Source organism: Triticum urartu, chromosome 7 (assembly GCF_003073215.2).
Source record: "Triticum urartu cultivar G1812 chromosome 7, Tu2.1, whole genome shotgun sequence".
NCBI lineage: Eukaryota > Viridiplantae > Streptophyta > Magnoliopsida > Poales > Poaceae > Triticum > Triticum urartu.
The window spans coordinates 717,919,120-717,944,771 of NC_053028.1; the positions used below are offsets into that span (position 1 = coordinate 717,919,120).

The 25,652-nt window shown below is 45.1% G+C and overlaps 1 protein-coding gene across 1 annotated transcript; it reads left to right on the forward strand.

The window, feature by feature from the left end:
* The first annotated feature begins 6,257 nt into the window (after nucleotides 1-6,257).
* On the forward strand, nucleotides 6,258-24,368 carry LOC125525808. Its single transcript, XM_048690812.1, has 5 exons — nucleotides 6,258-7,461; nucleotides 10,477-11,010; nucleotides 11,911-12,573; nucleotides 12,969-13,655; nucleotides 22,284-24,368. Exons 1-5 carry the CDS (start codon nucleotides 6,361-6,363, stop codon nucleotides 24,303-24,305), a joined length of 5,007 nt encoding a protein of 1,668 aa, XP_048546769.1. The 5' UTR covers nucleotides 6,258-6,360; the 3' UTR covers nucleotides 24,306-24,368.
* The last annotated feature ends 1,284 nt before the right edge of the window (nucleotides 24,369-25,652 follow it).

Below are 25,652 nucleotides of genomic sequence, written 5' to 3' on the forward strand. Positions count from 1 at the left end.
TAATAGCCCATTCATACAATAGTTAGTCATACTAGTATGTCATGCAATATGAGGTGCGCGGAATAATTATATACGCATATGTCAACTTAATTTGGTCATACATAAATGTCAACTTATTTTGGTGTCGGTAGTGTTGGGCATCAGCCATCACAATCAGAGCTGGCTGCTAGCCAACTAATTTAGAGTAATAAAGTATAAAGAAGTAGCGTGGGTTGTGGGTACGAGTGCTCATGTTTAAGACATCAGGCTCAGTTGACTTTTAGTTGTGAAGCCATGATTTAGCCAATTCGAAAATGGCTCAACATTTCAACAGTATCCTCCTTTCTCTTTAACCCTGTGGTTATGTGAAGCTATTCGGTTGTTGATGGCAAGATTGTTCAATCCCTGCTAATTATGTGTATTCCCTTTTCAACTACTAGACTATTGTTTGTTAACTTATCAACTATACCTATCTCGACCAGCTACAAGCCAACAACCCCATATGACGACACATGCTAATGGCCAGCTCAATGTTTGGCTAACATGAAGGGACGCTCCACCGAGCTACGAGTTTCTTAACAAGGACCTCGATCGATCCTCAAGTCTTCTCGTTTAATGAGATTAGTCAGACATGGCTGCGCCTACTCTTGTCCATATACACATATAGATTGAGACTGCATTGAGGGACATACGCAGAACAAAGTCTACTTAGGTGATGCAAGCTACCTTAATTTTAGAATTCGCCATCACAGTCAGATCGAGCTGGATGATAGCTAGCAACTCAACGCTCAAGTATATATACATATAAACTAATTACTGGTGTGTCAGAGGATGTGTGTGTAGGGTTTTTCTAAGCCCTATTGAGAAGCCATGATTTGGCTAATTCAAAATTTACTCACTGTTTCAATTATATAATCGTTTCTCAATTAACCCAGCGTTTATGCTCATTCATTTTGTGAAGCCATGATTCTTCAATCACAAGTTCACTACTAATTTTGTTAGGCCCGATTTAGCTGCTATACTAACTTGTGAAACATAATTATCTCGAGCAGCTACTACCCCATGTGACCACACATGCTAGTGCCCAGCTTGATGTTTGCTTAACTTGAACAGACGCTCCACCAATCGACAAGTTTCTTATTTAGGACCTCGATCGATCCCCGTGTCATCCCATTTACACAACGTCAGTATGACATGGCTACGCCTACTCTTCTTCATATATACATATAGATCGAGACTGCATGGAGGTACGCACGCCAAACAAAGTCTACTTTGATGATGCATGCCCGCTTAATTCCAGAATTCGCCATCACTCTCATATCGAGCTGGATGGTTGTTAGCAACTCTCAAAGTATATATGTAGACTTACGAATTGTGGGTCAGTCAGTGGGTTTGCGTGTTGAGTTGTTTAAGTGGCCGGCCGGTGACTAATCATGCGTCCTTCTAACCTTCTTATCTATGTAACCACATGCAAATGTACCGATTATTATATCTGTGATGTGATGTCTAGCTAGCTACTGGACAAGCCAGTTAGTAAATGAATTGGCACCTGTTAGGCTGCTAACAAAAAGGATTTAACTATTCTAGTTTGCACATCAGGCTTTTCTAAAATCAATCAATTATTGGTGGCTGACAACTGAGTTAGTAAATTCCAAGTAAACAGATGCATGAGTTGTGGGTACAGCTATGCCTAGGCCTGATCCTGGGGAGAAATATATAAACAAATTTGAACTTAATTGTGTGATGGCGTAAAACTTGCTGCTAGCATATTAACTCAAAGTAGAGTGTACTGAACTAATAGATTTTCAGTAGGTTGCTTTGTTGAGTTTCAGATGTAAAGCCATGGGAGAGTCTTATCTGTGGTCTTTTGCGGTGAAGTTGGACTAGCTTGCTCGGAGAGAGGTGCCCCTCGTGCCGCCCTCGTGGGCGACCCAGGGGGAAACCCTAGCTGCCTCCCCCTCGAGCCGTCCCGCATCCCACCCTCCTCGCAGCCGTCCGCAGCGCCACCAGGCAAAGCCTGGCCGGCAGGGCGGCTGCGGGACTTCTTCCCCTTCGAGCATTTTCACCGGCGCGGGATGGCTGGACTGCGAGGAAGCACTGGGTTTACGTGGGGTCCGGCGGCGCGGCGGGCGGGCTACCCTTGCCGACGTTGTGCGTGGCGTGGCGGCGGTGGAGGGATCCCTTCTCGCCGCATGGTGATGGCTATGTGGTGGGCTCAGCCAGGTGGTTGCGGGTGTTGTCGGATTCAGATCAGATCTTGATATGATGCTAGACCCAGTCAGCCAGCGCGGGGTGGTGGTCTTCGCTGCTGGCCACGTCGGATCAGCTGATTCAGCACGTGGACATCTACTACGGATGTTCCTCTCGACTCCTGTTGGGTTGAGCTCCGTGGCAATCTCATCTATGTAGGTTTCGGTTCTTGGCTTGCTGCCGGATCCGGAGCAGACAAAGATTTGGTGGTATAGGATGGGGACCGGAGGAATCTATGGTCGGCTGGTCCGGCCCAGCATTGGCGGCGTCCCTCAATCCTCTTTACCCTTCCTGGAGGCTAAGCCGAGGTCCCTCCTATCCACTTCCGAACACCTCCCGGACGAAAGTCCAAACTTCAGACTGGATTGGGCAGCAGCGGTGTCCTGCGCGTCATAACCTCCATGGAGGCGCCGTCTTGGGAGGCTCAGATGTTCGGGGAGAGGTGCTATGGGTGGTGGGCTCTGCGTAGCTCCAGCAGTGGCGACGCTGTGCAGGTTAGCAGGAGGGGCAGTGTTGTATCTACCGCGTCGATGACGATGAGTATTGGTAGCATGGTGCAGTTGGATCTCGGCAATTGATGTGGCAGGGTAGACGAGCGCAGGGTGGTGAGGTTGTCTGGGGCCGTGGCAGCGTCGACGGCAGCTAGACTGGGCAAGGTTGATGCGTCAGTATAGCTCTGAAAATGGATTGGTGGCAGTTGGCAGCGGCGGCCTCTGAGAGTGCGCTACCTGACAAGTGGCTTGGTTGGGGTCTCAGGTCTTAGATATTAGGCTTGGTTGCGAGGTCTATTTAGTATTAGGCCCTGACTATCAGCATTCCTTCATCAACTGGATAGGAGTAGCGACAGATATTGCCTAGTCGGTGGCTTTAGACTTGCTGCTATATTTCTTTGTAAGGTCTATTATGAATAACTAGCAAAAATGCCTGTGCGTTGCAACGGGAGAAAATAAATCACACACTCTAGCCATAATAAGCATTCAAGGACCCTTCCTCCTCGGTCCAGGTCATCTATTTGAACACGACAACCCACAAGTGATAACACTTATCCTCCGTCCCACCCTCGCCGATGATGGTCGCAGTGTCCAGCTAAGCACAACATGTATAGATATGGTTAATCCCGAGGCGATAAATTCAATCACCTCTTGGCACACCTGTTCTTGAACTACACCCGCGAAAGAAAATATTTGAATTAAACTCTCGGGCTGGACATGAGGGCTACTCTTCCTGAGTCCCTCTCCACACACAATACATGTCCCCTGCATATGGTCCGTACGCCATCCCTCATATTGCCCCTTGCTTTTGAATATGGACTTATTTCATGGAGAGAGGGAAGGTCCTACACATGTGGCGGCATGCCTCCTCCACACCACACTATGGTGTAAAAATGTATGCATAATAATTAGTTATTTTGTCTCTGCAAATGCACACTACATGGTCTAGCTTGCAGAAGGTAAATTACAACAGTGGTAAAATTTAGAGACAACTATTTACAACCCATCTCACATCAAAGTGATATAATCAGATGTAAGGAAACCTCCTTTTGGTAAACATTGTATAGAGTATGTTACTTATAAATATAATAGAGTGTAAAAATATGTAAATTGGAATTAGTATATTGAAAGGAAATTATGCACTATAATTTCACGTCTAAATTAGACGGCTCCATCAAATATATAAAAATATAGTGCACAAATAAACTATACATTTTACCTGTAGCTGTGAGGAACCTATGTACCTCTCTGTAGCGCACTATTGCATCACATAAAGCCCACCCAGCAGCCAATGAACTAACTTTTACTTGTCAAAATTTTATCACATATGGATCCCCAGCATCACCTATAAATCAAAACAGGAGCTTTTTCTACCAAGCGTATATGCCACAATACCACAGCAGCCGACGTTCCGTGGCGGTTAGTAACAGGAGCCCATTCATCCACACAGCATGTGGCAGCGGCGAGGCTCTCGTCCAAGGCTAGCCATCAACGGCACCACATCCATGGAAAGACGGCCCGACGAACACAACAGCAACGTCCTTTTCTCCTTCCCTGGCTTGGCCTGGGCGTCATCATCAGCGAACGGCGAACACGACTGGCACGTTCACGGCCTAGCTGCAGAATTCAAGGTCATGGCCGTAAGTGGTTTCAGGGAACGCAGAGGGCGGGCAAAACTGATTGTTGGTTTTTAGTCTGCAAGTGTACTAACATATGCTCCATATAGTTCTGAAAAATGTGTGCTGCAAATTATCTCCAGTTCTCTTTTCTGAAACTTTGTAATTTAAATAACTTCTGTGCAACTATATTTGAATCTTGTCATATGGATATAGGATCTAATCCTACGTGTGTGTGTGTATGAGCACATCATAAATGTTTTGAGTTAAGTACTGTACTAATTAAGTCGATCACACTAACCTCTTGGTCCCAGTTGACTCTTCCGGCAGTTCCCTAAGCAGGGCGAATGAAGCTATCGATGTATTCGTCGCGAGTAGGGGCGGAGCCAGGAAATTAAGATTAGGGGGGCCAAATGACAGAAAATATGATGTAGCAGCCCCAGCAATCACCCCAGTCCCCACACTCGCCACTATAGCCCCTAGCACTCTCCGATGTTGCCTCGGCTGCACTCTCCATCTCCGATTCGCAGGGTGACTATGGGACGGCCCCGTCTGCTACTGCCCCATTGATTTCGAATTTGACATGCAAAGCATTAACAACCCCATGCAAACATTGCATGGACTCGGTGGACCTGTCACGTGCGTTTGCGTCCTCTGTGTCGTCCGTGTCGTGTCTGCGTCGTCCACGTCGCTGTGGTGCCCGTGCTAGCTAGGGATGCCCTCTGCGTCGTCTTTGTCGCATATGTGTCGTCCGCGTCGTTGTGGTGCGCGTGCTAGCTAAGGCTGAGTCCTCCACGCCGTCCGTGTCGCGCCGTCCTTCTTGCGTCGTCCCGGTTGTACCAGTGCTAGATAGGGCTGTGTCCTCCACGTCGTCCGTGTCGCCGCGGTGCCCGTGCTAGCTAGGGCTGCGTCCTCCGCGTCATCCGTGTCGCGTCGTCCTTCTTGCATCGTCCTCGTGGTGATCGTGCTAGCTAGGAATGCGTCCTCCATGCGCATCGTCCTTCTTGCATACTCTGGATCTGAAGATGTCAGGAGGTTGAAGAGAAAGAGCCATCGGATCAAAGCATCTAGGGCTCGATCGGAGGAAAAGGAGAGGCCACATTAGCTTTCTTGCTTTGCAGACATGCGTAAGTGGGTTTGAGTCATTGGGAGAGGAGAGATGATCCTGGGAAGGATAGAGCTCGCTGGGCTTGGGTTGATCGACTTGGGCGCAGTCAAATGAGATCGCTCTATCGCGAGAGAGGATGGATCGATCATCATAGGAGCTTGACGAAAAGAGGTGGAACAGGAAACCTTACCCTGAGAAAAGAAAAGAGAAACCTTCCTCCTTTTAAATCTCAACCGTCGATCTTTCAAGTTAACATAAAATTAACGGAGATAAAGGGGCGACGTATGGAGAACTGTGAAAGTTTCCATCCTTTATTATTAGGGGTAAAGATTACTAAAGTGGATTCTTGCATCGCTCAGATGCAGAGGCCGGGGGTCTTCCTCCTTTTCAAAAAAAATAATTGTAAAGCCATGATTTAGCTAACACAATGTTGGTTATTGCGAACAAAGGCTTCAGCAATTCGCTACCTAAATGAATGAGTTCTTAATTAGGACCTCGACCAATGCCAAAGTATTCTCTTAGCAAATGTAGCCAAGTCTCGTCTAACTGTGCATGTCAGCCCTGGCTACCTACTGGACAGTCACACGCATGAATCCACTGCCGGCATGATTGATTAAGAAAAAAAAATTGGAACTTGTTGATTAAGATATTGGTCTTGCGTGGTCCAACAATTGGCAAGGGTTAAGTACATTGATCGGGGTACCTAATGTGGCCGTTGTGCTGTTAACAAAAGGGGTTTAACTCCTCTAGCCTGCAAGTCTTTTGAATATAGACAATAATAATAATAAATCAAGCTCTCCACTTTATATTTACTCCAGGACTTCAGACCAAGCATTTGCTAGCTAGCCCGATCAATCCTACCACAGCACACCACAAAATTGGTTATAACACAGAAGCAACTGAGAATCAAGAGAGCATGGCGGAGTTTGCGCTTGGGTTGACCAAGACGGCGGTGGAGGGCACGGTGAGCAGGGTGAAGTCAGCCATCGACGAGGAGGTGAAGCTAAAGGTTCAGGTGCAGAATGATCTGGTGTTCATCACAGGCGAGTTTGAGATGATGCAATCATTCCTCAACGTCGCCAATAAAGAGCGTGCCAAGAATGAAGTGGTGAGGACGTGGGTCAGGCAGATCCGCGACCTCGCCTTCGACGTGGAGGACTGCGTCGAGCTCGTTGTCAGCCTTGACAGCAAGTCAGGCAGCTGGTCCTGGATGTGGCGTGTGCTGCCGGATTGCATGGCACCTCCGCGATCTCTCGACCAGGCAGTCACCGAGATACAACAACTCAAGGCAAGGGTGGAGGATGTCAGCCACAGGAACACCCGCTACAACCTCATTGGCGACTCCAGCAGCAACTCCAAGACTTCTGCACCAGCACCAGATCTTACGCGCAACGCCGGCCCATCATCGTCAAGATTCCACATCTTACGCGAGGTGTGGGAGGCTGCCGGGAAGATGCGGCACGACATGGGTGACCTAAGAAAGTTGATCAACAGCCAAGAGAATGTCCTTGAGGTGATATCACTATGGGGAGGTCCTGGAACAGCTGCTGATCTTGGGGCCACACATGTCATCCAGGAGGCATACAATGACCCAAAAATCTGCCAAGAATTCAAAAGCCGAGCATGGGTAAAGCTGGCGCATCCTTTTAACCCCGACGATTTCCTCAATAACTTGCTAACTCAGTTCTATGCAAGCTCGCACCGAGCAAAGCTACTAGGTGCAGAGTTCCAGAGAAAGATGAGAGCGGTACTGGGTACGAAAGATGATCTTAGGAAAGCCCAGCTCATGAAGCAAGTGATCTATGAGCAGAGGTATCTCGTCGTTGTGGAGCACCTATCCACTGTGGGACAGTGGGACACCATCAGAATGTACCTGCCAGACAGTGGAAACGGTAGCCGCATTGTGGTGACGACACATCAACTGGGGCTTGCAATCGCCTGCATGGGGAATCCCTACCAAGTATCTGAGCTCAGACAACTCTCTTATGGCCAATCTCTTTGTGCCTTCTTCAGCAAGGTAAGTACGCTGAAAGAAATCAACTACTTCATTATATTATTTAATTCTTACTAAAAATTGCTAGCAGTTCTACCCTCTTAATTCGGGAATATATATCCAACGTGCTGGAAAGTTTACAGTAAAAAAATTCTAACTTTGAATATTAACATGCAATAAGTTACTTAGAATTTGTTGCATTAATGTCAGATAAAACAAAGTTGTCGAGGATAGCACTGATTTATATGTCTCATAGACTTCATTCTACTTTGACGAATGATTTTTGTAGGCATGTGTGCTGTTTGGTCTAATAAATCTTGCATGTATTTTAGTACGCTTATAATCTAAATTGCTAGTTCTATTTGGCCTATTGTGTTCTACATGTATTTTAGTAGGATTAGTTCACTATATTGTATATTACCACGAAATTCTTCATTGACTTCCTTGAGTGCATGTAAATCTAAATATCTGTTCATTGACTTCCTTGAGTACAAATGTCAGTCCTCTATTTCTTTTAGAATAATTTTGATCGGTTGGCCTAATATACAAACGTGTGTGAGCTTACTATGAATTGGTGGAGCACACTTACTTAGCAGCGGAAACATCTACATCGCGTATTTTGATAGGTTGGTGGTTAATATCATATTATTATATCAAGAAACTCTTTTTTGTTGACCCATATTATAAGACCTAGAATTTATAAAATCCATGGTAGAGTCCATGTCGAACACAATTTAGACATCTTGGTGTTAGAGTTGTCCAAATAATTTATTATATGTTTCTTTAAAAATTAACTATGGAAAAAAACACAAAAGTTTGAGATCACAATATTAAACGTTGGCAAGCTTGCATAAATGTATTATTGCCACCCATGTTTGTTAACGCCTGCCTCATGTAGCATTGCATGGTTGAAGGAACTTTTTTCACAGTCATAGACATTATTTTAAATATACATCTCAAGTCATTACTCTCACAATTGATATTTGTATAAAGTATTATTCATGTAGGAAGATGAATGCATTTCGATGATACATCTAGTATGACAACCTTTGCAAACATGGATAATCTCAACCTATTGTGCATATTAGATTTCAAAGTCTGAACATGCTGACCTCATATGCAATAATTAATTAGTTAATGTATCAGTATCAGGTAAGGATTGAGTTTGGAGTAGATTAGAATTGAGCTAGTAGTCAAAAGTTGTTGTCGTGAATATTATAAGCATACTACATTATCCCAGTAAATTACCTTCCTACCTAATAACTACTTCCACATATCCCAGTATCAGGCAAGGATTCGGGATTAAGACATGAAAATTTCAACAATTATTTAATGACGACATCTTAAAATAATAGAATTGCTATCGGCTAAGGTTAAAGGTCTCGTCTAGGTGAGAATCAGATGGATACTAAATATTTGTTCACGGTGGACACTAGAAGACATGAATATACCTGAGGATTATTCAGGAATTGCTGTGTCTGGTACAGTGCTGACAATGATGCTAAAACGTTTTGAGTTTGATGAAGCCAGAAAAGAGTGACAGAGCATTGTTGGGCACCCAAGGGTAGGAGTTTGCAGTACGTGGTAAGCTTACCTCAGATTACTTATAGTTTTCCCTCTGATCCATTTCCAAGGATCAGTTCTGCACACAATTAAAAAAACCACTTCTGTCCTCAACAAGTCTAGTGAGGTTGTTAATCTCACTAACTTTGCTAGTTGCAGCAAGTTGTCAACGTGTCTAGTGATTGGAAGTGTTTTCATATTTTTGAATTTATTAATTTATTAGTTGCAGCAAGTTCACTCGTAGCATCTTCCAAAGTGTCTGCGGTGCATAAATTACAAATGTAGGAAATTGAATAAAGAATTGCAATGTTGATGGAAAATTATAAATGAAATGATAACATACAAGCAGTACATCCAAATATCCGTAGAACGCTATCCAGCATACAGCTATAGCTAATACTCCACCCAAAGGTCACCATCTTTCATGCATCCTAGGTATTAATTAAAAATAGAGCAGAGCATTAAGTGAAGTGGCATGCAGTTGATAACCACTTCTACCTACACCTACATCCATTTATGAGGGCAAATTTTGATCATCTTGTTATCCTTAGTGCCGAGTATACAACAAAGAGATTTCTATTCTTACTATCACCAAAAATAGTAGCTTAAAGAGATCAACCCCACTAGTGCACACTACTCTCCCTTGCAGTTAGTTCATCTAGACTGGCCAAAAGTAAACTACAAGATTGGAGAGCAATATACAGCTATATATCATGCAAATAGATCAAGGGGAAAACTATAAGTAATCTGATCATAAATTATAATTTAACATACCACAATAAGAATACAGCATATTGCCTCATATTGATAGTAATCATGTTAGGCAATTCATGTGACTTTTGTATTAAAGAAGGGATAGATGACGTAGGTACTGTTATGAACTCATAGTCAAATCATGGACTACTGACACATCATTTCGATAGCAGCAATGGTGACGCAGAGAACGATGGTGATGATTTCCCCCGCCGATAGAGTACCAAAGAAAGATTCTATATAAGATCATACCGCAACAGTGTCAAGGGGCCAGGAAATAATAGGGATATCATTTGGCGTATGGCTTTACTATATTTAAGAGCCGACGGGATAAAGTGGCGGTGGAGGGGTCGCCTATGGACTCCACACCTCCTTCCCACGCGCCTAGGCCACCACACGCATGAGCCCCACAGGATCCTCTTTGTCCTTGTTCTGGTGTAGCACTTCTTCTCCAATAAAAAGAACTTGCAGAATTTTCACGGGTTTTGTAGACGCCGGGGTAATACGAGAATTGTATAACAAAAAAACACTGCAAGATAGCAACTGACTCTCTGTGCTTTATTAATATGACAGTCCAATAAATCATTAAAACAATACATAATTTGTATCTTATTGGCGTGTAAGCATCATGAATACAACAAAAATTTATAGATATGTTTGAAATGTATCAGGAATGGATCTGGGCCTTGCATTATGTTTAACGATTATATTTGTTATTTGCAGGTTTCTGGACGTCGGAGTGATATGGGTGAACTTATTTGGCAATTAAAATGTGGTGGTGTAATCTCTGTGTGGGGGTGTACGCGAGATGAAACAACTCTTGTTTATAAAGTGTACACGGCCATAGCACATAAGTCAAAAGAATTCGAAGGAGTTGAATTCAAACGACATATCTGGGTTGACGTACCAAATCCGTTCAATTTGGGGATTTTCTCCCAACGCTTATTTTTTAATTTTCATTCAGATGATCTTCGATCAAAAGAAATTAAATCAGCTGGTACAACTGGAGGCACAAGTTTAATTGAAAGGTGCCGGAATTTTCTGTGTGAAGATGACTGCCTTGTTGTTATTAATGGTTTGAGCTCTACGGATGATTGGGGCCTCATAAAAGCTGCCTTTTTTCCCGAGCCTGCTAGTGGTTGTATCATTGCCATTACAGAGGAAGAAAGTGTGGCCACACATTCTGCAGTCAAGGCAGATCGAGTGCTGAACATCAAAGACTTGGATGACGACCTGCTACTTCGCAAATCGATCAAGGTATGCACTTGCGTGTTTAATTTATAATAATAGCAGTACTCTCACCGTCTGGTGCACAGGGCACATGCGTGTTCAGGTTATTAACTTCACTAACCATATGCAAACTTCTGTCCCAAATTATTTGTCTTAGATTTGTTAAGATACAGATGCATCTAGAGTCTAGACACATTTTATTTGTGTTAGATTTGTTAGATACAGATATAAAACGTGTCTAGATATTTCCGCATCTAAACAAATCTAAGACAAGTAAAACGTATTTGATACATCCATCACTGGATTCATCTATGGATGAAGGTATTAAAGATATATTTTTCGTTGCACATAATACATGTATGTGGTTAGTCAACTTACCGACCTAGAATAACGCGCCTGGAGGGGGTAGCAATAGTACTAAATAAACTACTCGTTCCCTTTCTGTTCAAACCCATCGGGGGCACAACGCACATACACTTCCTTAGTCCTACTCGTCAAGCCTAGTTCAAACCCAATTACCTCCATTCGGGTTTATAAGTCGGGCATGGATCTTAATTAGGTCTTTATTTTGGCTAACGAAACATGTGTTATATACTACGAAAAATATATCTTCAGATTCGTTGTCGAATGAAGTTTCTAAACATTCTTTTTGTATATTATGCAAAATTTGTTAGATAAATTGAGAACCTAAAACCTGTGCCCATCCTACATTCCCCATCCGGACGGAGTAGTAGATTAATTCTCTATGTCTTCTCCGTCTATCTCAATCATGGCTCACAGGCATATGTAGTTTAATAGGGCACCATAAAAAAAAAGGTTCAATATGGCGAACTAGCTAGCTAGCTATTGTGCTGATTATTGTACTTACTTTACGATATATATGAATATATGTGTGTGTGCATGCGTATCTTACTCTTGTGTGTGCAGGGCTGTGACTATCATGGAATCGGAGCCAAGGAGGCTTCCAAACGGGGTCACTTTTTCTCCAACAGAAGGGAAGAAGCACGTGACTGGATGGATAAATTTGGTTCTGTTGTCGATCGGACAGGATTTTACTGTGCCGAACATCGTTTTAATGTGAGCTCCTTGCGCGGGATCGATGATACTGAGAAATTGGCTATTGCCAAGAAACTTTACTACGACCAAATGCCTGATGTAGGTGAAGGCGATGTACGTCCCCGTCATACACGCTTTCCATTTACAAAGTTCAGCTGGGTCAATGTACCGGATCCGTTTGATTTGACGGATTTCTGTTGGCGCTTACTTTTGGATTTTCATTCGGATAATCTTGAAGCCAAGCAAACCGTAGCTGTTGATATGATGGAAGGGCTCAAAGATCCATTCCAAGGGTGCCTTGATCTCCTGCGAGAGCAAGAGTGCTTCGTTGTTATTGAAGGTGTACGATCCAGGGATGATTGGAACCAAATAAAAAGTGCCTTATTTTCTCATCGTCGTCAAGGGCATATTAAGCCCAGCGCCCTAAGACGTATCTTGGTCATTACAAAAGATAAAAGTGTGGATCTAGGAGATGGAGTGTCCTATATTGATGGTCCAAATTATGACCTGCCCGCTGATCCACCATTGACAAAGGTGTGTTTACTCTTATAACTTTCCCTACGATGTGCTGGTTACGAGTGCTAATTAAAATTTCCACCTCCGTAGAGTACTCTAATCAGCAGTTATTCTTTTTTTTCTTCGCATTCCCTTCCACAAATATGTGAAGTTATACGTTGCGGGTGTCTCTCGACTTAAGGCCCAATTTTACATGAATCAAATAGTATCAATATTCTTGCGTAGAATTCATTGTCCTTGCCATTAACATAGTACTTACTATGAATGAATATGGTGCCGGGGGGGGGGGGGGGGGGGGGGGGGGGGGGGGGCAGCTAATTTACATATACTACGTAGCCATATCAGAATTTATAGTTTGCATGAATTGAGTTGTGCTAATTACAGTTATATGCATGCATGTTTCTTGCTTGCAGAAGCCAGGGTACTCAGACCAGGACATGAGTCGCGCCTTTTCTAGTAGAATGATAGAGGCATGTGACTGGATCAAGAAATTTAGACTTATTGGGCATCATCAAAATATTTTATGGAATAAACTTTTAGATAAAAGGCAGGGTGTGATCTCAGTGTGGGGGATCGCAGGGATTGGGAAATCATATCTAGTCAGAAGATTCTACCACACCAGTATGACTGGTAGCTACCGTGGTCTCAGCCGAGCAGAACGTATTGACTTCTTACGACTAGATTCCATAGTCACAAAGTATGCCTGGGTGGATGTGCCCTATCCGTTCAATCTGACAGACTTGTGTAGCCTCTTAATTTTGGACTTTCATTCAGATGATCTTGAAGCAAAGGAAATTGCAGCAGTTGGTATGATGCAAGGCCAGGACCCAATTCAAGTGTGTCATGAGTTTCTTCATCAGCACAAATGCCTCGTTGTCATTGATGGTCTGCGCTCCAATGATGACTGGGACTTGATAGAAGATGCCTTGTTATCCGAGCCATTAAAAGGATATATACTTGTTGTTACAAATGAAGAAAGCATCGCCAGACATTGTGTTGTAGATACTGAAAAAGATGTGGTCAATGTTAAAGGTCTAAGCGCTGATTGGGCGCTCGATGTCTTCTCAAAGGCAATGTGTTACCCAATGGCAGGAAAAGAGGTATTGTGTTTTTCTGAAGCATTTTTTTTAACTGAAATGCTCTAGTTTCCTTTCTGCATGTCTATGTGTGCACGCATGTCAATCTAAACAGATGAAAACCTAATATGCCTATCTTAATCTATAATAAATACAAAAATTATAAATGTAAGTTAATTCATATGTTAAATTAATGGATCAAGCGTTTAGCATTATTTGTGCTGTCATGTTTGAGGCAATGTTTTAAATAGCGGGCTATTGCCAAATAGCGGCGGACCTCAAAATCAGCTATAGCGGCCTATAGCAGGCTATAGCAGGCTATTTGTACATAGGATCATTTAGCGGCACCTTGCTGAAAAGGCTATATAGCGGGCTATAGCGGAGCTATAGCCGGCTATTTAAAACATTGGTTTGAGGTCTATTCAAGCTGATAATCTGTACGCGTGACATCACAAAGATTATCTATTTATAAATACATGATATGAATAACGATACCCAATTCACTTTGTAATTATTGACAAAGGTGGGCCAATTTTTTGTTAGGATAATAGGTAGTATCCGGTCAAACTTAGTCCAGATTAGCATCATCACAAGATTATTGACATGGGAAATCACCTAGACTAGAAACATCTAGCATATACTCATATGGACCATAGGCACATGTCAACAGAGAGAGTTTCAGAATATGCGAGTTCACCAGAAACTCCATTGCAACAGTGTTGTCAGCCATGGTGGTGAAGACAAGGTGGTCGCCCACCGTATGGGAAGTCGTAAAAGCGGATGGACAGTTATCAAGTCATTCAGAAGTGAGCTTTCCCACCAAGAATCTTCCCAAAAACCTAATCGCCCCTTACCCGATGCAGGTTCTCAGGGGGCTCTGTTTCGAAGGCCAGCTCTCCTGAACGGTTGTGCATGTATCACTGGGATGGGGTCGCCACAAAAGCAGCTCAACCCAAGGAACCCAGACGGAGTAAAAATTTAGTACTTCCAACAAGGGCATAACGTTAGCCAAAAACAATTGACGCGACATGAGTGAGTGAGTGAGTGCGCGTGTTATTGCTCTCTTTTCCCATGCAACAAAGAGTAGTAGAATTGCTTAGCTTATATATTGGTGCTAATCTTCCTCACTAGAAGTATGGTACTAAACTTACACATTTGTCATACAATTTAAATGGGGCCTTTGAGATTTCAGAATTTTAACTGGGTTGAGTGGGTCGGGGCCCACAAAGTCAAACATTTTACCTATAGAATGAGGATTTTTTTTTGAAATGGAGACAACAGATTTGCCTCATCCATTAATTAAGAAGATAATAGAGTTTGTTTTACAGGGCTCAACAACCCATAATATATAAAAGGTTCATTCTCCTAGTATCTTAAACCACAGCTTCTTTGGACCTGCAGTAACCCAAACATTAGCCTCCAATTTGATTGAATTTAGAAGGATTGGAGGCAGAACGCTCTTGTATCGGAAGATGTGTGCATTTCTTTCATTCCAAAAGGTCCGGGTACTAAGCATGCTGAGAGATGCCGTAGCTTTTTTTTTATTCAGGACACATTTGTCCGATAGGTTGCTCCACCATCCTCTAAGAGATAGCTTGGAGTGCCAGCATGATGTGTCAATGTTCTCAAGCTGTATCCACTTATTTCACAAGTTCCAAAGGCGGATGGTGAAGAGGCACTTGAAGAAGAGGTGCATCGCGGATTCATGTTCTCGTTTGCAAAGGGGGCAAAGACCACAATTTGTCCAATCTCACTTGGCTAACAGATCAACGGTCCAAATCCTATTTTGTATTGCCAGCCAAGCAAAAAACATGGCATTGGTTGCGGCCCGAGCCTTCCAAACCGTGTTCTGTGTCGGCGAGTTGAAAGTCCCCATGAATTGTGCCAAATATGTGAAAGCTGCTGAGACTATCTCACTGTCTCTATGCTTCCAAACTATGTCATCCTCCGCATGCTCATCAAGATGGAAGTCACGTAGGAGTGTCCAAATATCAATAAATTGTCCGATGTGATACATTGAGAAGTTGGCCCAACTCTTAATTTAGGATACCCAAGCATATCCGTGGATAGCCTCCCGCACTTTATAGTTTTTCCTCGTTGACGCCTCGTAGATGAGAGGGGCAATCTCTTTGGACTTCCCGTCATGCACTCATGGCGCATTCCAAATAGGTGTCCTAGCACCACTTCCGGTGGTAATGATGGTGGAGGTGTACAAGAGATCAAGGTCATCTGCATCAGGGGGTCCCCATTCCAACCAACATCTTGGTTGATTCTTTCCAGTGAAACCAAGCCAATCTCAATCTTAGGGCGCTTGTGAATTTTGCGGCGTTTACACTCCTCGTCCCCTCTTTAAAAAGGCTAACATGCCAAGTCCCAATTCATTTTGCATTTCGTCCTAGTTGTCTTGTCTGAATCGGACCAAAGGACGGCATGCTAGAGCTTGTTATTACTTTGGAGGGTGCTCCGGGTGGGCGATGAGGGGGTGATGTAGTAGAACACTTGAGAGAAGAGCACTGACTTCACCAACGTGAACGTCAAATTGTGGTGATGTTCCTCCCATCCCAAGGAATCTGTTTGAATACCACTTTGTCTTGAAGTAACTAAAATTCAACCTTCTTTAGTTGTCAAACTGGGAGGGGAAGCCCCAAGTATCTCTTTGGGAAAGAGGTTCTTGTGGCGAAAAGATTTTCAAGGATTTTCCCAAGGTTGAAGTGGCCACATCGAGTTGGGATGACCGAGCGCTTTTAAAAGTTGGTAGCGAGGCCCGCGGTATCACCGAAACATTGTAGGATAAAATAGTGGTTGTCAATATCGCGTTTGATGGACGCCATAAAAACCTCCGCGTTGTCTGCATATAAGGAGGTTCACATCAAGGTACCACCGCTTCGAATCTGGCGGAGAAGGCCCCTTGTAGATGCAAGTCAAGAAGATGTTGAAGGTTATCTATTGAATGACGAATATAAGGGGCGAGAGGAAGTACATTGCCTGAGGCCCCTACCATGCTTGATTGGATGGCTGGTCACACCGTTTAGGAGGATACACAAGGTGCAACGCAAGTTGGTGATCCAATTTCAAAACTTGCTCGAACATGAGGAGAAGGGATGGGGTCATGCTCTTGTGAAGCCGATGAATGAGGTTCCGGACATACACGAAGTTATCATCAATACTCCTCTCTTGATGAATGGACTTTGGGCGTTGGAGAGAAGGGCACACATGTGTTGGCAGAGTAGGTTCGCGAGGATCCTGGCAATGAATTTTACAATAGCATTAATTTTTGGGAAGTAGCATGACATTCGCTGAACTGAGCCAATGCAAGTTGGAACCATAAAGATTCTCAAATAGGCGAATGACATGCATATGTCAGCTTTGATTATGCCCCAACACCTCTTGAAAAAGGCTTTAGTGAAGCCATCGAGGCCAGGCATCTTGTCACTTGGCATGTCGTTGATGGCTTTACATGCTTCCTCCTCGGTGATTGGATCATCCAATACACCCAAATAATAAGCCGAGAGGTGAAGCTCCTCGCAATTAAAATCCATAGACCTCGGATTCCCCTTTTCCATGACGTCGAAGAAGTGTTCAAGAATTAAGGCTTCTTTTTGCACATACTAATCCACCCATGGTTGTGCTTGATGCAGTGTATGTGGTTTCTTTCTTCTTCTAAGGTTAGACATTATTGCACGTAGTTATTACTAGCCTAAGCTACAACCGCAAGGCTAATGACTCATCTCTGGAGCCAAGCATCAAGGTCAAGGTCCTCAATGGAGAGCGACCGATCCTCCTAAGCCATGTCGAGGTGAAGAATGATGAGGGCAGCATGGAAGTGGATCTTTGCCTTGGAGAAAGGGCCCATAATCCACTAGGCAAGACGAAGGCCCGCCTTCTTGAGCTTGTGGTGTAACACCTGGTAAGGTTCCAGATGATCAATGTGCTCGTTCCATACTTGGTGCACCACCTAAGAGAACCCCGACAAGGAGGTCCAGAAACTCTCAAACTTTAATGCATGTGGTCTTCTCTGGACCCTCTCGTCGGCAAGCAAAAGTGGGTAGTGATCGGAGAGTGAAGAGGAGAGGGCATGAAGAATTTTGGTGTTGAATTGTAAATCTCATTCAGCATTGTAGAAGAAGGAATCGAGCATGATCATGGCGAGGTTTACCCTCTAGTTGCCCCATTTAAAGCACCTATTCTGGAGGTGGATCTCTTTCAACTCACAAGTGTATTGCGTGTTTTGAAACAAATTGTTGCGACTTCTGTAGACATTTCTTTTGTTCTTGTCACGGGCACAGTATATTAGGTTGAAGTCACCAGAGGCAAGCCACATCACACCACTTGGCATTTTATGGCCAATGAGCTCGGCAAAGAACGCATCCTTGCAAGAGGAAGTTGTTGGCCTGTACGTAGTTGTGTTCTTATATTGCACATCGGACTTCTGAATGTGGATATTGGCAGAGAGGCAGTAAGTGGAGATGGATATGTCATAGACCTCCACAAGGAGGTCATCCCATAACATGAGAATCCATCCTACGGTTCCTTTGGCCGCCCTCTCTATGAAGCTTCACAATCTATCGCATCCCCAAAGGCAAGCAATAGAAATATTGTTCACATGTTGCAATTTTGTCTCCGGTAGGTAGACCACAAGACATGACGAAGCCACAATCATGTCGCTCATAATGTTTCATGACTAGTTAGTGAAATTTAGCCCCTCCCATTCCAACACAGGACATTGAAGGAATGGTCTAAGATGATAACATAATGGGTTGACATAACTTGTGCAGATATGCAGGGCCAACATCACAAATTGCACAAACTCCATAGAGACTACCCTGACACAATCTCCAGTGAGGCACAGATGGAGCATAAAACATACTAGGTGCGATGCTCCCAACCAAACTAAGTGACCATGCAAACATAGCTAAATTGGGATCTCAAGTGACCGTGCATCAAGTGGCGCTCAGCAGCATGTCCATGCCTACTCGGATGACCATCTAGTGGTCTAGCACGTCACCACCACCATGAGCAATGAACGCGTCCTCCACAACCATCACATGGACATCATTAACCTTGAAGATGGTGTCCCCTCAAAAAAAAAACCTTAAAGATGGTGTGCATCGCTGCAAGCATCCTCCGTAGGGAAATGAGACTTGAACTGTTTTGCAAAAGCGTCAAACACCTAGACCATCACATATTCTCCATCTTGTATTGTCCCCAAGTGGCAGAAAAAAAAGCAGTCGCTGACTTGGACACTGACATGGCCTTAGGGCGCCCACCTGCCTGAAGACGCACGCTGGTGCGTCAGATGGAGATGCCACCACCTCTGTTGGAGATGACAAAACTGGCCATGGTTTTTCAGCATGCCGTCAGAGGCCGGCGGGTGGTGACATTGTGGGCGATGGAAGGACAACACATTCGTGTGTGGATGTTTAGCAAATGGGATGACATTGGCGCTACACTAGTCATAGATGAGGAATGCCGCCTCAACGGGCGACGAGCCCTCAAAGTTAGGCAGGACAACATGGCACATTGTTGGTAGGGGGAGACAAGGCCGGCTGTAGAACAAATGTCGATAGCTACCCTTAGAGCCGAGCTTGCTGTTGGAGATGAGGTAGACACGTCACGCTTGGTGCCCACGGTAGTAGGAAGAACCTAGGTAAGCAAGTCGGGTGACAATTGGTTCTCACGGGAGCGACGATGTCCCACGCGAGGGGACAACAGTCAAACAGGGCTATGCCCACTGGGTCGTGGTCAGTGTCTTGAGCGATGATCGATAGAGGAGCGGGCACATGAGGTTGCACATCAGCATGTCGGCGTTCACAAGAGCGGACACATGTGCGGTCATCCTGCCCTTCCTCACGCCGCCTTTTCCGTGGGTTTTGAGAGAGGGGTTATCGAAACCTGTCGCACCAACCCTCCCGAGCTCAGCCATCCTACTAGCTATAGCGGCCGCCACGGTCGTCATCATCATCACAGAGATCGCGATGCCCCACGTCCCTATTGTTGCCACTGCGCCTGCCCGTGGCCTAGCCGTGCCATCAACCAAACCATGGAACCACGTGAACTTGTGGATGTCGGGCAAGGGCTGGTTGACTTCGCCATCATAGATGTTGGAGAAATCCTGGTGCAAGTCCAGATGGATCAGCACACGGTGATGGAGACCATATTGGCCACAGCGACATTTGCCACGAGCGGGCAGCATGAGCGACTTGAGCTTCAGGATGATGTTTTGGTTGGTCGTCCATGCCCATAGAGCCATGGCATTCGTGTTGTCTTTGCATAGAAAGCGCGTCTTGATATAAACCAAAGAGCAGTCGCGGACGTCCACAAACATGGCGATGTAGCCATTCCAGCCGTGCAGCTAGATCTCTTCGTTGGAGACGGGCACATGATGCATCATATATTCGTTGTCAGCATTGTCTTCAAGCCTCCAAGCGCGCATATGGATGTGGAAGTTGCCCCAAGGGATGTCCCCGTTGGTGACGGCATCGGTGCGGTGGTGTGGATGGATGAACCTATTAAAGAATGGCCCCAAGTTGTGGTGAATAACGGGTACGTCGGCTAGGTGCGGGCTAAAGGTGGTGGCAAACGTGGTGACCATCGTATGGGTTGGTGGGAAGGATTGCGGACTCTAGCTGCATCTCTGGGGGGGCGAGACGATGACAAAGTCTTCCATACGCCAGGAGGTGGCGTCTCCAAGCCTCAGCATCACAAGGCTGCATCTGTTGGCGGTGGTTGGAGTGGCGACCCACAAATAGGACCAAAGACGAGGCTCTATGTCTTGAGGTGAAGCAGCAACGTGGTGAGGTAGCGGCGGTACTGGGATGGGGCTGAGCAGGTACCTCAGTGGCCACCACTTGTTCCGACAAATCATGGATGATGTGGCCGCTCTCAAGACAGCGAGTGCACCTTATGTGGTCACGACACGTGTTCGCTCTATGTTCTGGAGCAAGGAAGGCAGTGGCAAGACCTGCCTTTAATCCAGCTTGGGATGGGATAGGGCTTCAATGCAGGAGCTGGGAAAAGCAATGCAGCGGGGGCTGTTGCGCGGCATGACGACCTACCAGTCGTCGGTCACATCCTGCTTACGTCCCGCGTCCGCCCTTCTTGTCGGAATAGAAGGCTCGGGGGCAACTGGACGAGAGGAGTCCAACCATCTAGCAACTTTAGAGTTAATGCTAGCCTCGCCTTTAATGGACACGGCATGCGATGCACACTCAATCCCGAGCAGAGATGCACCCGATGCAAGCCTGCGCAGCAGCTCTTGTTGGGTTTCCAGGACATAGCCACCAGATGACGCTTCGTAGGAATCTAAAGACCGCAATGGCGTCGAATCCAGATCCTGATCAGGGGGGACGCATGCAGCGGCGGGTCCAGTATGACAGCGGGGCGAAGGGAGGCACTACCAGGGGCACCTGCAGCCAGCAGAGGCAGTGGCATAAAAAAACTTACGCAGAACTGCCCCCAATAAAATTCCTATTGCATCAAACTTTGGGTTCAACATGGAAGAACTCCACGTGTATTCATATTATCTCCAAATAGAGCAAGCCAAATGGTTGTTTGGGACATATATAAAGTCAATTTTTTGAAAAACTTTCTACTAGTATCTTTCAAAATATTTTGATGGCATACTTGTAAAAATTGTATCTACACATTGTTCTCGAAAACAAATTAATAACTCTCCTACATGAAAAAGCATAGTGTTCCATCTTACACCATCCGACCACAAATCCCACCTCTACATATGCTCTCTCGCCACCTCCGCCTTGGTTTTGTTGTTTTTTCCAACAGGTTTTCATTGAAAACCACCTCAGCTGCCCAATATCTTAACATCTTACCAAATAAGATAATGTTTCTTTGGTAGGTCAGTAAATATCGATCCAATAGCAAGTTAAAATCTATTTTTGTCACATAACCACATTAATAATAAAATAGGAGATAAAGCATGACTATAAGATACAAAATATTTGCACCCCCATTGCAACGCACGGGTAGTTATGTAGTATAATATTTGTATTAGTATTTAAACACCGAAAGGTGCACTTGATCGATAGCACGTGCTCCCAAATAAAAACACTAAATCCCAAATGTAGAAAATTTTAAAATACATTTGAAACTAGCTATCAAGCTTGTGTTCAATAACTCTGCTGATGTAAAAAAAAGTTTTAGAGAACTAAAGGAATTGTAATGTGCTTGAACTACAACTTGATATATGCATAGTTGAATTTGCAGTGCACATTTGAGTGTACTTTTTTGATGGGGAAGATCTACATCATTCATATGCTCATCATCAACATGGAAAAGGTGACCACACGTGCCATGTGGTCCAAATTTGAGTGTACTTTTAATTTGTTAACTTCTCACATTTCATACATTCTCGATACAGTTTGAGTTCCATTTCTGAATGTGATTTCAATTCAGAGTTTTCCATCATATACTTTTCATATTTGAAATTATTTGCTCGAAATTGACTTCATATGTGTATCACACGTCTGACAGCTAAAGATCAAATGTGGTTTTGGTGAAAAATTCAACTTAAATTGAAAAGTACTTATAATACTTAAGTTTATGTGTATGGTTACAAATTTGAATTTTTTTCACATTTCAGAATTTAACTTCTTTTTCTTATGGGGAAGTAACTTAATTATTTATTGATTGTAGATAGCTAATTGGAAGGAATCGATTTCCACGCAACAGCTTTCAAACCTCATCACGAAGTGTGGAGGGCTACCCCAAGTACTAACTGCTATAGGAGAGTACTGCCGTGAGTACCAGCACATAAGAAAATGTGGTTTGGAGACTGTCAATGCTGCCGACTTCATGGGCATGTTGGAGACCGATCCAAAATTCCACAATTTAAGGGGTCTATTTGATTGGATGCAGTCCTACTTTGTTGCTTGCCCCGATTCACTCAAGCCATGTATCTTCTATCTCTCAGTCTTCCCTTTAGGCTATGATATTAGGAAAAGTCGTTTGCTAAGGAGGTGGATTGCTGAGGGTTACTCCAGGGACACACTTGGTAGTACAGCGGAAGAGAACGGAGAAAAGTTTATCTCCGAGCTTGTCAAGTTGAGCATAATCCAACAGAAGCATTCACCAAGCATGGAGGACCTGTGCCAAGTTAATGGTTTCTTCCGTGAATATATTTTTTCACGGCCAATGCAAGATAACCTTGTGTTTGCACTAGAGGGGCGTTGCATCCCGAACACGCAACGTGCTGGACAACACCTCACCATAAGCAGATGCTGGGATAGAGACAAGATTCTATTTGAGAGCATGGAATTGTCACGGCTACGGTCATTGACAGTGTTTGGGGACTGGAGGTCATTCTTCATCTCTCCTGATGTCAAAATGAAATATCTTCGGGTGCTCGATTTGGAGGACACATCAGGTGTAACAAATGGTGACATTGAACAGATAGGGAATCTACTGCCACACCTCAAGTTCCTCTCCCTACGAGGATGTCAATATATTACCCGTTTGCCGGCATCATTGGGTGGCTTGAGGCAACTCCAGACTCTAGATATCAAAGGCACACGTATAGTCACGCTGTCAGCTACTATCATCAAGCTTAAGAAGCTACAGTACGTCCGTGCTGGACCACCACTGGATAGTGATGTTGCGAGCACAAGCCAACGACCAGCAGCAGCAGCAACACCACCAGCAGTCGATGGAGATGGTGACGGTGCTGGTGTGAGCACAAGCCAACCAACACCAACAGCAGCTGCAGATGTTGACGAGGCCCGGACGTCAGCAGCGCGGAGAAGCGGGCCACGTGGTGGCTTGGTGTTTAGCTGGTTGTCAAAGTTGAACAGACACGGACATGTTAGCAGCGCTCATGATGGTGTTCAGTTTCCTGTTGCTGCAGCATGGGGGATTGGGAAGTTGACGGCCTTACATACTCTTGGTGTTGTGAATGTCAGCAATGTAGGTGGGAAGGTTGTCCTCAGAGAGCTCAAGAAGATTACCCAGTTACGCAAGCTAAAATTGTCTGGTATCAACCGAAAAAACTGGCAGGATTTTTGTTACACCATCTCTGGTCACGGCTATCTCGAATCCTTATCAGTTCGACTCGACCATGATGAGCAGCAGGATCATCTGTGTAATTTGGATGACATCTCCAAGCCACCAAAGACACTAAAGAGCCTCAAGCTATACAGGGGCAATGTACACGTATCACCAGTTTGGATGAAGCAACTTGATGGTCTCAAAAAGGTTGATGTCGAAGATCTTGAGCTGACAATATCAGAGCAAGTGGACATAGACAGCCTTAAGGATTTGCGATGCAAGGATAAGTATCGTCATCTTTGCGTCAAGCCAATTGAAGATGGAGATCTCCATTATGGTTGGAGGGAGGAGGACTGGATTGGTGGAGGCTTCGGAGATGCCACTGTCCTCAAGATCAATTGCGGTAGCTACAGATCAGAGATAGCTTTTGGACAGTGGATAACGCGTACTGTTGAGTCGCTGGTGGTTCACTGCTCTACAACTGAGTCTTCTTTGGAGCTTTCTGGGCTAGAGAATCTATGCAGACTCAAGGAAGTGTGGCTTACAGGTTCCTACAATGAAGCAATCAAACAAGACCTGCAGCAGAAACTTGCTGATCATGCGAACGAACCTGTCCTGCATTTCGAGGACCAATCAGAATGTATGTGTATGCCCTCTATATATTTCTGCAGCTAGTGCAAGAATAGAACGTCCACAAAACATTGTACTCATCAGGGTCATTGGGCCCATATATCATCTTCCAACATTTTCCAGTTTTTTTCTTATTTTTTCCATAAAGAAGGGTAACCCCGGCATCTACATCGAGCAAGGCACACAACCTCTTTTATTAAATTATTCAACAGAGTCTGATAAGAACAAATACATAGACCAACCCATTGGGCCCTACATCGCTATACCTACTAGCTTGATGATGTGCGTTGACCACACCAACCAACACGTGGCCTCATATGCCACCCCACAGCGAACCGAGATCACCAACTGGTCTAGCAGGCCCTTAGCGCGCACTGCATGCGCACGCTCCAGAATTCGCAGCCCCCATCACCACCTCAACTTCAGGAGGGATCCGCACATTGACCTTGCCAGCTCCCGTCACCATGACGCCAAACAGTGCCACCACCCCGTGCATGTACATCAACACATGTCCACGCCGAGACCGTGCTGTGCCACGCTGTCGAGACCCACCGTCGCCGAGGCGGTAGATGCCACACCGCACCATCTCCTGATCCAGATCGCCGCCAACGGTAACCCAACAGTGTCCACCAGCTAGCTATCTCCCAAGGTGGTTCCTTCAAGAAAGGAATGACGCTAAAGGCACCGTCGCTGCCCATCACAGTTAGAGCTTTCACCCAGAATATACATGACATGGTCGAGGTAGAGGTGGATCTGACGAATGTCTCCATGCATAAAAAGCGGCGCCCTCGGGCGTCTCCGCCGTCACGGTAGACTAGTGCCGGCTAGGGATTTATTCCTAACTGAATCCCAGCCTACAGCTGCATCCGCATCGAGCACAACCAAATCTCGTGACCCTTATCCCTACGGAGAAGCCCACCAAGTAGAGGAAGGAGACAAAGCGACCAGATCTAGATCAAGAGCGGCGGAGCCGAGAAGAGCCATGCCGGACGTAACCCCGGCACTTCCGTCTTTGAGAGCCCTGCCCTCCGGATCTCTCTAGAGGCTGTGAGGAGGACAGGGGAGGAAGGGAAGGCTGGCGGAGACTAGGCTGGTCGCCACACGAGTCGCTCGGGAAGAGCGACACGAGGAGCGCCAATTGTTTTGGATACAAGAAGGGTGTGACAAAGGTACAGTAGAGACGGACGCGGATTTTTAGAACATCTGCACCCCGGCCGTGTTATCCTGTGCGTTGGCACAAGCTACTGAACCTCGAGATCCGCATCGGATAGAACTGGTTATCCAGATTGATTACCGTGGCAGATGCGTTCTTACGGGGCGCTGGCGCTCTACACGCACAGGTAGCCTAGGCTGTCCACTTTTGTTCGCTTATGCCCACCAAGCATATGGACG

What these genes read in the sequence shown, in the direction of transcription:
- LOC125525808 (XM_048690812.1), top strand. Translation starts at nt 6,361, where the DNA reads ATGGCGGAGTTTGCGCTTGGGTTGACCAAGACGGCGGTGGAGGGCACG. An exon ending in TTTGTGCCTTCTTCAGCAAG is followed by an intron (nt 7,462 to 10,476) that starts GTAAGTACGCTG and finishes TGTTATTTGCAG; the next exon opens with GTTTCTGGACGTCGGAGTGA. An exon ending in TACTTCGCAAATCGATCAAG is followed by an intron (nt 11,011 to 11,910) that starts GTATGCACTTGC and finishes TTGTGTGTGCAG; the next exon opens with GGCTGTGACTATCATGGAAT.